Here is a 12860-nt window from a genome sequence, read left to right as displayed (position 1 = left end):
ACCTTCTCGATGCAAGGTGTTTAACAAAAACGACTATAGTTATATACATATAAATATATGATATATAATTAGACATAAGTTGAACATAATGAATAACTAATGGGTCATTTAGAGGTACGATGGTATCTAGTGTGATTGCATGTATCATAAATATGATTAACATTGCATTAATTACAGGTTGACATGCATATTTGTAATAGCAGTATATTAGAACCATTGTATGAATCATGACATGATATTATTATACTAAAGTGTTAATTATTGATGGTTACTCCCACCTATTTGATTGGTCATACTGAATGCCCCAACCACTCATTTGTCATTTAAGTTTTAATACATAAGAGTTATTTAGTGGGTTTAATTTATCAAACTCAATCATTGTTATCTCTTTTCATAGCAGGTCCTGCAGGAGTCTTAAGTTGACCATGATCGTGGGAGTAGATTTACCAGTCATAATCTATATTTGGTATTTTTATAAACTATATTAGGTCATTAGAATCTATTTCCATTTGATAGATAGATAGTTTTTTTAATGCAATTGTGCCTTTCAGATCTCTTTTGCTTGTATAACTTTCTATTTTAATTAATGTGCGATCATTAGAATTTATGTTTATTAAATAAAAGTTTAGTTATTGTTGAAGTTTATTCTGATAAATATTCTATTTATATTACTTGTACATATTTTTTCTTCCTGTGAGTACAAAACAGATCTTCTTATTCCTTCATCACATCCCCTGCTGCCGAGATGTACTGCCTTCCATACCCAAGGTATGATGAAAGAAACTAGGAAGCCAGGACGGAAACTTGTTAGAGAAGGCATCGGTTGAAGCAGTGGCATATGAAGAGGAAGAGGAGTTCAAGAGATTTGTGGATTTTTTTTTTAAATTTTCCTAATGACAGGAAAATCCAGGATTTAAGGCAAAATAGAAGAGAAACAAGCTTTAAGATTATGTAGGATTTAAAATATTCTTTTTGACCATTTGGCAAAATTTATGCTAAATCCTACCTAAATTCTTCGTGAATGCTGCTTCTAAATAAGCCCCTTAAAGTTAAATTTTTGATGGATCATAATATCAGGCATTTGGAAATGTTGAGATTAGATATACTATTTGAATTAACTCTGCTATTACCCATATGTTTGTCTTACATATTTCCAATCTGTCATGTAATCAAGTACCTGTAAGCCAAATTCAAAGCTTACGACAGGTTATTTCTCACAAGATTGCTATTAATTTTAGGACTCGAATTCATGGAAGAAGATTAACAATGCTAGCAAGCATGAGGAGTAATAAGACTTGGATGAGTATTATTAGAGGAGTAAAAAAGATCATAGTTTGAGTTGGGATTTTTTTGTCTCCAAGGAAGTGATCTAATTATGTTTTTACATTTTAAATTAGGACATCCCAGTTTTGCTTACCTAAATAATCTTATTTGATCAAATTTAGTTAACACTTAAACCTAATTATTTCCTATTAAATTTACAAAATTATAATCATATTATTCAAATAGTGCAATTCACATTATTACAAAGTTTCATTCATCAGCTACCGTAAAAGAAAATAACGGGTTTAGGTCTATTTTTATCCAGCATAGATGTATTTATCACAGCAAAAGAATATGGCAACAACCATGTATTATGCATTTTTTATGGTTAAAATACAAAATTAGAAATTACTCATCATAAAAATTATTTGATAGAGGGTAATACAAACGTGAACTTTTTTGGTAGCTAATCTCAACATGTGAAAGAAGAAATTTAGAAGTGTATGAATAGAATTGAAAGACTAAATCAGTGAAATGTCATATTAAATGGGATGAAGGAGATGATTTTGACATAATTGATTATAACATTTTAGATTTTGAGCATCAAATAGGTACCATAAATCGAAATAAAGTACTTCAAGTCAAAATTCAACAAAAACTTCTATACAAAAAGAACCAAAGATTAGAGGTCCATTGGATACATTTTAAACTTTGAATCCCTCAGAAGTGGTGAAGCAATGAAAGAGTCAACTGCAAAAAGAAATGGATAGTGTTAGGAAGGAGATAAAAGAAAGAGTAGTTTAAATGTTTTGTCGATGGATATATGATGCAGGAATTCCTTTCAATGTGGTTAAGTATGATAACTTTTACGCAAAAGCGAATGCATTTGGACAATTTGGTACAAGATTAAAACCTCCAAACTATCATGAGATACTGGTTTTATGGTTTAAAATGATGTACAACACAGGCAACAATGGCTACAATGCTACAAAGAATATTGTTTCAAATATGGTTACTCTCTTACGATAGCTTATTCAACATATTTGAAAATGAACCAAAGTACTAGATGAACAACATGAACTTGACTCTATAAATATCATTCATGATGGTAATTAAACAAATTTGAAGGATGTTTAAAAACTCAAACGTTAAATGATCCAAACATGAACACATTATGCAACATTCTTATTCAAAAAATGTCCTAAAGATGTTTGAATTATTGAGCAAGTATATCTGAAAAATTGAACCACATTGTATCATTTGAGTGGTCATTGATAATGCCTCAGAGAATGATCTTATAAATAACTTACAGCGTCAACTGGGGAACTTTAAGGATGGAGCTGGTGATAGGGGGGAAAAGAAGGGTGATGATCCAAGGAGATGCTGGGCTGACCAAGGCTGGGGTGTCACTCAAATCCCTAATCCGGACCATCCAAGAGGAAGGGGGAGGATACTTGGTGGAGTTACACCGATTGGAAGGGATCAGAATTGAGGAAGAAGGCATTATTCCCTCCTCAGTACAGCCTCTCATACACCAGTTCAGCTAGGTTTTCCAACCTCCGCAGGGTTTACCACCCCAGAGGGAGCTGGAACATGCCATTACGTTGAAGGAAGGGGAGACACCATTCAGTGTCTGGCCTTACCGTTACCCACAGATCCAAAAGTATGAGATTGAGAAGTTGATCCAGGAGATGCTGGAGGCGGAGATCATAAAGCCGAGTGTTAGCCCTTTTTCTAGTCCAGTCCTCCTGGTCAAGAAGAAGGATGGAAGTTGGAGATCTGTGTGGATTACCAGGCTCTGAATAAGAGCACTACACCAGACAAGTTCCCAATTCTGGTGATTGATGAGTTACTTGATGAGCTACATGGGGCTATGTTGTTCTCTAAGCTAGATTTAAAATTCGGGTACCACCAGATCAGGATCAAGGAAGCCGACGTGCCAAAAACAGCTTTTAGGACACATGAAGAGCATTATGAGTTTCTGGTGATGCCCTTTGGGTTGACAAATGCTCTTACTACTTTCCAATCCTTGATGAACAAAATATTCAAGCAGTACCTCAGGAAGTTCGTCCTAGTCTTCTTTGATGACATCCTGGTGTATAGCAAAATTATAGGGGAACATTTGGAACACTTGAGGGTGGTTCTAGAAGTCCTATAGGAGCACCAGTTAAAGGCTAATGTGAAGAAGTGCAGTTTTGCCCAGACAAGTGTGGAGTACTTGGGACATGTGGTATCCCAAGAAGGAGTGGCGACAAATCTGAGTAATTGAGGCAATGCAGAAGTGGCCAAGGCCTAGGACCATAAAAGAACTGAGGGGTTTCCTAGGTTTAACTGGGTACTACCGACGATTCGTGAAGGGTACGGCTCCATTGCATTGTCGTTGACTGAGCAACTAAAGAAGGATAGCTTTTTATGGGGAGAAGCAGCAACCCAGGCTTTCCAGAAGCTGAAGGAAGCCATGACTACAGTACCAGTGCTGGCAATTCCAGATTTCAACCAGGTCTTTGTAGTAAAGACGGATGCGTCAGGATATGGACTAGGGGCAGTGCTGATGCAGAATCACAGGCCGATAGCATACTACAGTCAAGTGCTTTTAGCTAGAGCAGATTGAAGTCAGTATATGAGAGAGAGCTGATGGCCATTATCCTGGCTATTCAGAAGTGGCGGCTTTATCTCTTGGGAAGACACTTTATTGTGCGGATTGATCAGAGGAGCTTAAAGTATCTGTTAGAGCAAAGAATGGTGACCGAGGAGCATCAAAGGTGATTATCCAAGCTATTAGGCTACGATTTTGAGATCCTATATAAGCCGGGTTTGAAAAATAAGGCAGCTGATGCTTTATCCAGATGTGTTGGGGAGCTCTAAGAATTAGCTGTGTCGGTACCCTTGATGGTCGACGGGGTGCCATCAAGGAAGAAAGCCTGCAGGCTGAAGAATTGGGAAAGATCAGAGAAGATCTGAGGACAGACAAGAGTAGCCATCCGGGTTACTGCATTGAGGGGGAGAGGCTATTATATCAAAGGAGGTTTGTGATGCCGAGAACCTCCATCCATATTCCCCACTTGTTGCAGGAATTCCATGGCAGCGCGATTGGAGGCCACTCAGGAGTTAAGAAGACCTACAGGAGGCTAGCAGCTGAGCTCTACTTGAAAGGGATGCACAAAGATGTGGAGGTGTGCCAGAGAAACAAATACATGGTGATGGCTCCAGGAGGACTACTACAACCATTGACACTTCCAAACTTGAAGTGTCAATGGATTTCATCGACAGCTTACCCAGATCAGAAGGATTCAAGGTCGTCCTAGTAGTGGTGGATAGACTCAGCAAATATGCACACTTCATTCTCTTACGACACCCCTACACTGTTGTGTCAGTAGCAGCCACATTTATCAGGGAGGTTGTTAGACTGTATGGGATTCCTGAATAGATTGTGTCTGATAGAGACAAAGTGTTCCTTAGTCAGTTTTGGAGGGAACTGTTCCGAATGCAGGGCACTGTCCTCAAGAGGTTGATGTCCTTGTTCTACTCCTTGCTAGTAGAGGGCTTACCGCCTACCATCCCCAGATAGATGGACAAACAGAGGTGGTAAACCGGAGCTTAGAGACATATTTGAGGTGTTTTGCTTCAGAAACACCACAGAAGTGGGCACAATGGTTACCATGGGCGGAGTACTGGTACAACACCTCGCACCATTCTGCTTCTCAGATGACCCCGTTCAAAGTCTTGTATGGGAGGGACCCCCCACACCTAGTGCACTATGGGAGAGGAAGTACACCTATTTCTTCAGTGGAGCAATACCTAGAGGAAAGAGACCTTGTGCTAGAGGAGTTGAAGAAACATCTGGGAAGAGCACAATAAATCATGAAGAAACGAGCAGATACACACAGGAGGGACATATAATATGAAGTAGGGGAGAAGGTGTACTTGAAGCTAAGGCCCTACAAGCAAAAATCAGTGGCTAACAGGAGGAACTAGAAATTGGCCCCGAGGTGCTTTGGTCCCTATGAGATCTTGGGAAAGATTGGAGCAGTGGCGTATCGTCTGAAGTTACCCTCCTTCACTATCATACACCCGGTGTTTCACGTGTCACAGCTGAGGAGAGCACTTGGAGAGCATGCAGCTAGTGTGGAATTGCCAGCATCACTGACAGATGATTTGGAGGTGGTCATGGAACCCGTGGAGCTGGAAGGGGTAAGGCGGGATAAAAAGGGAAACAAAGAGGTGTTGCTCAAATGGAAGGATCTCCCAAACTACGAGGCCACTTGGGAGCCCAATGAAATGATGAAGTAGCAGTTCCCGTACTTTCACCTTGAGGACAAGGTGAATCTTTGGGAGGGGAGTAATGTTACAATTGGACCGGTCCCAGCTGGACCGGTCTGGTTCTACACCCGGTGGCCCAAAGCCGGGCGGAAGCACACCGCAAAAACGGCGGAAGGAGCGGGCCCATGCAAGCTTTGAGCGTTTCATTGAAGGGAATTTTTGAATCAGGGTGTTTAGGTAATTTGTATCTTTCCTTTTGCTTTAATTAGGGAGTAATGAGGGAATTAGAGGGTATCTTGAATTTGAATAAGATTTGAGATCTAGGATTTGCTTGTGTTGGGCTCTTGGCATTGACGGAGATTAGGAGAGTAATTCCTTCCTCTCGAATTGAAGGAAATTGTATCTTGCTTGTTGTCTTGCATCTTCTATTGGAATACAAGAGATTTGCTTCATTCTCTCAGTTTTCTGGTGTATTTCTCCTGTTTTTCTCTGTTTTGTGGTTGTTTCCTGCTGTGGACAGCAATACTATTGCTGTGGTTTACTGATTTGGGCTAGGATTGCTTGTGAATACAAGTATTTCCTATCATAGTTAGGGGAGAGCTTCTCATTCCTTCGTCGAGCCAAAGTTCTCCGTCTCAAATCTTCAGATAAACCGTATCCACAACCTCAAACTGCACATCTCTCCTGTGTTCATCCGCCTTCTTCTTCATGATTTGTTGTGCTCTCCGTAGATGTTCCTTCAATTATGTCAAAATTCGGTCTCTTTCTCCCAAATACTACTCCACTGATGACATTGGCGTGTTGTCATGCCCATAATTCAGAAGAAGTGGAACCCTCACATATAGAATTTTAAATGGTGTTGTCTAGGCTACTGTATAATATGAAATGATGTACCAATATTCCGCCCAGGCTAACTATTGGGCCGCTACAGCAAGGTGGTTGGGCTGCTGCCAACCGTACCAGAAACATCTTAAAATAATTCATTTGCAATACTAGAAAAGCTTCTATTGGCTTACATATGTGATGCAATGGATTGAACCAAAGAAAATATAGATACATCTTTTATAGAAAATTTTTTGAAATCATTAATGAAAGATGGGATGTGCAACTCTATCACCATTTGCATGTGGCAACTCATTTCTTAAACCTTGAATACTTCTTTACCAACCCCAACATTGTAAAAGGCAAGTAGACAATGGTTAGTACACTACAACAACAACAAGCCTTTATCCCACTATGCAGGGTCAGCTACATGAATCCCTAAACCCGAACAAATAGTCAATGGTATACATACATATATCACTAGTGCAAAAACTAGTGATGTTTTTCATCGAGCCTTACCACATTTGAAGATGAATATAAGATGATGAAGCGATGAAGATTATGATTTAAGGGATAATGATGATATTGATAAAAGAGACAAGACTATTTCGGCTTTTGATAATGATGATAATTCAAAAGATGAAGAGTTCTTTTTTTAGAAAAACATGAGAATTGCAAAAAAAAAAGAATTTAATGTTCCAAAATTGTAATTGCTAAGAAATTGGGCCTAAGAATCAATGTTTAAAAGTATACAATGGTTGCTTTTATTTAAAAATATAGTTTTTTCATTATCATGATAATTAACTTTTTTTCAATCTAGTTTCTTTCATAAATGTTTATGAGTATTAAAGTATTCTTATATGACATTGATAGTGCTTTTGTATTATAATATTTTCTCCCTCAGATTATTAAATTATTAATAATTTATTCATAACTTAGAAGGTTTTATGCTATGTTTAGAATAGCAAGCACTACATCATGTGCTATGTGTTATGGCTCCATGGAACCATTGAGCAATGGTGTATTAGTTCTCATTAACAAATGTGAATACAACTTTAAATGAATAATAATGACCAAAGATTGAAATTATGCAATAAGGTAATGAGACATTTTCTTTTATGAGGCAAGACGTAAGCTTAAAAATATTTTGAGAGATAAGCCTCAAAATTAAACCATTAAAATATAAAACTCTTCTTTCACTTCTTCGAGTATTTTAATACATGGTGCTATATTCTTATGAGAACAAAAAAGATGTTTTTTTCATTCTTGTAACATTTCCTTTAAATACATCATAATAGACATTTCAAGTAAATGTATGTCTTCTCACTGCCAAAATTTGCATTTGAACACCATCCTTCCATGTCGGATATTTTCTATTTTCAAATTGAACTCTTTTCAGAACCTCCAACCCATTTAAAAATAATCCTAAACTGAAAACCTTATTCAAAATAGAGAATATAAAATGGAGAAGCTCAGCGAAAATATAATTAATAAATAAAAAAAAAAATGAGGGTAGAGAATATGATAAAGGAAAAGGGCTCTGGCGAGGGTTGGTAGCATAACAACGATCATGGCAAAAGTGTACATCAAAAGAAGCAATTTTGTGGCAGCAGCAGCCGCCATGGAAGCTAGGAAGTAGTGGCAGCACAACAAGGTCGGCATAGCCTTTTGTCTAGACTTGTTGCAGCATGCAGGTGTGCGGCTCCTTGCAGTCTTGAGGCTCTGAATTTTACTATTTTAGGTTTTTTTAAATGAAATAAGTTTATATTTAAACTTTGAGGCTTATAAATTAATTTGAAACTTTGGGCTTATAAATTAATTTGAAACTTTGGGCTTATAAATTAATAGAGTCTAAGATCATCAATTTGTGACTTCTCATCAAAAAATGTAGAGGCATGCATCACTCAATTGAAGTGTACGACTCAACTATTCCACATTTGGCATATATCTCAAAGTCATTTATGTGCACCTTGGTCTAAGGGGCACCTCGAATTATGTAATTTTAAGGGTCACTATTCAAAACTAGGATTAACTATTAATATTCTTATAATTCATTTTCAAATATTTCTTCCTATATGATCTACTTCTATTACATTTATGACATATACCCTATAGAACTGATGGGTTCACATTTCTTGGCTTTGGTTGAGCATTCATAGTAGATCCGTGATTCTTAAGTCGAATGATAATCTTATATGATATAATGCTCATTTGTATTTGATTCATTTATTGATCCATTTAATGTCATTAGAACCCATTGTATCATTGCTATTTCAGTCAATATATTCATTTATTTATTTCAGAAATTTATCATACTGCACCTTCAATAGACGTCTTGTTCACTTATTTCTTTCAAGTTCTGGAACAACTTACTAAATTTAAGAAAAGATCCACGTCTCATTCATTATGCTTGTTATTAGATTAAGGATACGACCTGTCTCTAGTATGGGTTCAAACTGAAGCTTTGTTTTTTAATGCTATTGGGAGCGTGTAGATTAACAAGCTAAGTATTAGTAGATCATAATTATATGTATTGTGTCACCATTGCAAAGTAGGGTAGTGCTGGCTTTATGCCAGATCTAGTTGAATGTGGTATGACAGTTTACAGCCAATAAAGATGACTGAATAACTCCACAGGAAAGTGGTCACTGGCAAGGAAACATGGGCTAGTTTCTTGAGCTAGCAAGAAAAAACAGCTAGAAGATGAAATGAAAAGGAGGAAAATAAAAAGTTGGAAAGAGAAGAGGTGACTGGTAAGGAAGAAAGTAGCATTAGCTTGTACTGGCAAGATAAAGAAAAGGAAAAGCAACATGCTCTTAGATACCAATATGGGTTCATCTTCCTTTCAGAAAAGCAAAAGGACGTGTTAGTTTATTTTGAATGAAATTAGCAAAAGTGCCCTTTAGATGCAATCTTAAGGCTATGGTTATCAAATGTGGCTTAAATTCCTTTTAAATTCCAAGGGTAACAGTTGAATCGAGCCTACAAACTACAACTCTAGCTAAATATATTCCAAACATGCAGCCTTAATTTAATGAGTATTAGAAACACACAAGATCCTCACTTCCTCGGAGAACCCAATTTCGCCAATATTGATACAGATATCGCAGTCCAGCTGATGCAATCAAAATTTTGAAGAAAAATAAGATTGCATATAAAATTGACGTCTTCCTTTTAAAACAACTTTAACAAACACAAACTTATATGACAAACACAATTTTAGAACATAAAAATTAAAAGGAACAACAACAACACACAATTTAAGCACGACACAACAACAACCTTAAAATACGACTAAATATATTTTAAAAGTTTGAGAAGAAAGATACAAATGCGGAGGACACTTGCGGAGAGAAGAAATAGATAAGAAGTCCGAGACGAAGTCAAATAGAGGAGAATAGAAAGTGGATATAGCTCGCAAGCTATCCAAGAAGAAACCCTCAGGTTTTTAGCTCCAAAAATCATCCCTAATCATTCATAAAACAGCCACAAACAGCCATAATATATAGGTGAAGAAAGGGAACTAAACAGCCAAACAGCCGCCCATACAAGCCAATAGAAAAAGGGGAGGCAAAAAGACCAAAAGTCCACTGGCTGGAGCAGCACACGAAGAGGCACGCGGGACACGGCCAATGAACGGACAGCGCCAAGGGGAAAGAGCAGAACAGGCAGAGGAAACGAAGAGGCCAAAGGGGAGATGAACCCGAATGGCAGCAAGGGGAACCGGGAAAGCAGGAACTGAACAACCCAGCAAGAGGAACCGAATAGCCCAGCAAGCAGAGGAACCGAACAACCCAAAGCAAGGGGAAGGGGGGTATGGCTTGCTTACATCAATTCTCCTCCGGTTGAGAGATCTCATCTCCTGATGAAATGACATTAGAACTTTCATGACGTGCCGAAGAAGTCTTATCCAATTCTAAAATCAAAGCCGCATACTTTTCTGGATCATTTCTTTTTCTTGCTTAAACTGGTCTTGAAGAAGTTGCTTTCTCTTTTCATATTTTTCTGTAACCAAATTCATTTTCTACTGGATTTTATATAGTTCATTCTAGATTGAATCTGTAGAACTTCCTTGTGGCAGTATCCATCTATTCTTTGGAATGATTTCTTCAAGATAACTTGGTTGACTTTCTCTGACTTTAGATTCAACTTCTTCTTGCTTTGGATCCTCCGTTTGACGATGAGGGTTTATAATTTTTCTGAAATAAAAAGGAAGACACCAAAACCTAAATTCTGACACCAAATTGATACAACCAAAATTTTGAGGAAAAATAAGATTGCATATAAAATTGACGCCTTCCTTTCAAAACAACTTTAACAAACACAAACTTATACGACAAACACAATTTTAGAACATAAAAATTAAAAGGAACAATAACAACACACAATTTAAGCACGACAGAACAATAACCTTCAAATACGACTAAATATATTTTAAAAGTTTGAGAAGAATCATATAAATGGGGTGGACACTTGCGGAGAGAAGAAATAGATAAGAAGCCCGAGAAGAAGTCAAAGAGATGAGAAGAGAAAGTGGATATAGCTCGCAAGCTATCCAAGAAGAAACCCTCAGGTTTTTAGATCCAAAAATTATCCATAATCCATTCATAAAACAGCCACAAACAACCCTAATATATAAGGGAAGAAAGGGAACAAAACAACCAAACAGCCACCCATACAAGCCAATAGAAAAGGGGAGGCAAAAAGATCAAAAGTCCACCGGCTAGGCAACACACGAAGAGGCTCACGGGACAGCCAACGAACATATAGTGCCAGGGGGAAAGAATCGGGTAGGCAGAGGAAACGAAGAGGCTAAAGGGTAGATGAACCCGAACAGGCAACAAGGGGAAACGGGAACGCAGAAACCGAATAGCCCAGCAGAAGGAACCGAACAACCCAAAGCAAGGGGGAGGAGAGGTATGGCTTGCTTACATCACCAGCCGTGGCATTTAAATGGATCCTACAATCTACAATAGTACAACAACTGAACTCATACTAGCAGAATCTTCCAATTTCAAGAGTATTCAACAAGAGCATACACCATCCGATAGTATAATTTTAAGTATGGTAAACCCTAATTCAGATCATAAGCAGAGCAAGCTGAGCCTAAGGATGAAGTGCCCAGGTTAGCATCCCAGAAATGAGACAGAACTGGTGATCTTAAATTCCAAATGCTTTCTAGCAACGCTAGTTAAGAGAATTGAAACAGAAGCTTCCCTTAAGAACCAAATTTGGCAAACTCAAAGTCAAAGTCAGCCTCTACTTCCGTATTTCGTACTCCCATGGACAGAATGGATCGAATGAACTCCAATCAGCAACCCAGTCAAAGACCCGAAAGCCAAATGTCGCTCTCTCCAAATTCCCGGCTACAAATCACCAAAAAAATGAAAAGAACAACAGAAACAAGACGGAAGATTATACCTGATTTCCCTGGAAGTCAAGTATATGGACGGTACCATCATGTGTTCCGAGGGCGATCATCCGCTCAGCGATGGCAATAGACGCCGCTGCATCGGTTGAAAGAAGGGATGACAAGCTCCCGCCCATCCTCTGGTACTTAAGCCGCGGCTCCTCCTCTTCCTCCACCGCCTCCTCCTCTACCTCCTCCTCATCATCATCCTCCTCCCTCTCGTCGTCACCATCCACGCCGTTCTCCGATGCGTGATCTGACGCCATCGACGCCGCCGACGTCGAGATCTGTTAAAACCCTTTCAATATTCAAACATTTCCTCCTTCAGTTCTCCCTCTTTCGCCATCTATGTATCATGACTAATTACGAGCACCAATCCTTTCTGTCGTTTCAAACGTTCTTCTTGTTCCTTTCTCCACAGTGGGATGCTATCCAATGCGATCTATTTCGCCCTCGCCTAAGAGATCCGACTCCAGTCCAAGCCTAACTCTTCTTCTTCGCCTTTCTTTCTCCTAGTTCTTTGCAGATGGCGGTTTCCGGAACCGGGGTTGCGTCATAGCACGACTGCGACGTCGCGGTAGATACGGGTCGCACCGCAGAGAGTGACGGAAGATTGGACGGCGTTGGTTTCGCCAGCTGTGATTTTTTTTTTTTAAGATATGCATCAGCAAAAAGCAAAAGAAAAAAAAAACTACAAATGGACCAATGTGATAGAAATTTTATCACAAACCTTTCTAATCAAGTTAATAATATAAAGTTAGGATAGTTCTTAAACTTATGCAATGTCCTAAGGCTAATCAAGAGGGAAGTGAATTGGTAATTTTAAAAAATTCTCTTGGATATTAAAGAAAATCAATTTTTATATAGTTTGTAAAAATAATTTTTCAACCACAAAACAAAAAAGCTGAAAAATAAAAAGTGCATAAATAAAAATGAACACAAGGATTTGCGGTGGTTCAGTCCAACAAGACCTACGTCCACTCCCTAAAGACTTCATTTTCATGTATTGTACTATTACCAAAGTGACTCTCATTTTGCCTTCACAGCAAGGCGGAGAAATCTTTACAATTTTTCTCTCTTCCACCAATCCCCGGTGCGGCAAAGT

At 38.3% G+C, this 12860-nt stretch overlaps 1 protein-coding gene across 3 annotated transcripts in view; it reads right to left on the bottom strand.

Moving 5' to 3' along the window:
* LOC110093496 (vacuolar protein sorting-associated protein 41 homolog) overlaps window positions 1-12317 on the bottom strand; it is an 80958-nt gene extending 68641 nt beyond the window's left edge. Inside the window, exon 1 of one of the 3 annotated variants that reach the window (XM_020818403.2) lies at window positions 11767-12317. In XM_020818403.2, the coding sequence (XP_020674062.1) occupies window positions 11767-12021 (255 nt within the window). In that variant the 5' untranslated portion in view covers window positions 12022-12317. The remainder of the gene's footprint in view (window positions 1-11766) is intronic. The other 2 variants (XM_028694633.1, XM_020818402.2) reach the window with 2 other exon arrangements.
* Window positions 12318-12860: the final 543 nt, after the last annotated feature.

The sequence above is a fragment of the Dendrobium catenatum genome, unplaced genomic scaffold (genome assembly GCF_001605985.2).
Source record: "Dendrobium catenatum unplaced genomic scaffold, ASM160598v2 fragScaff_scaffold_525, whole genome shotgun sequence".
In the NCBI taxonomy this organism is placed as follows: domain Eukaryota; kingdom Viridiplantae; phylum Streptophyta; class Magnoliopsida; order Asparagales; family Orchidaceae; genus Dendrobium; species Dendrobium catenatum.
Note: the sequence above shows the minus strand (reverse complement) of the source record. Positions and strands in the feature narration are given on the sequence as shown.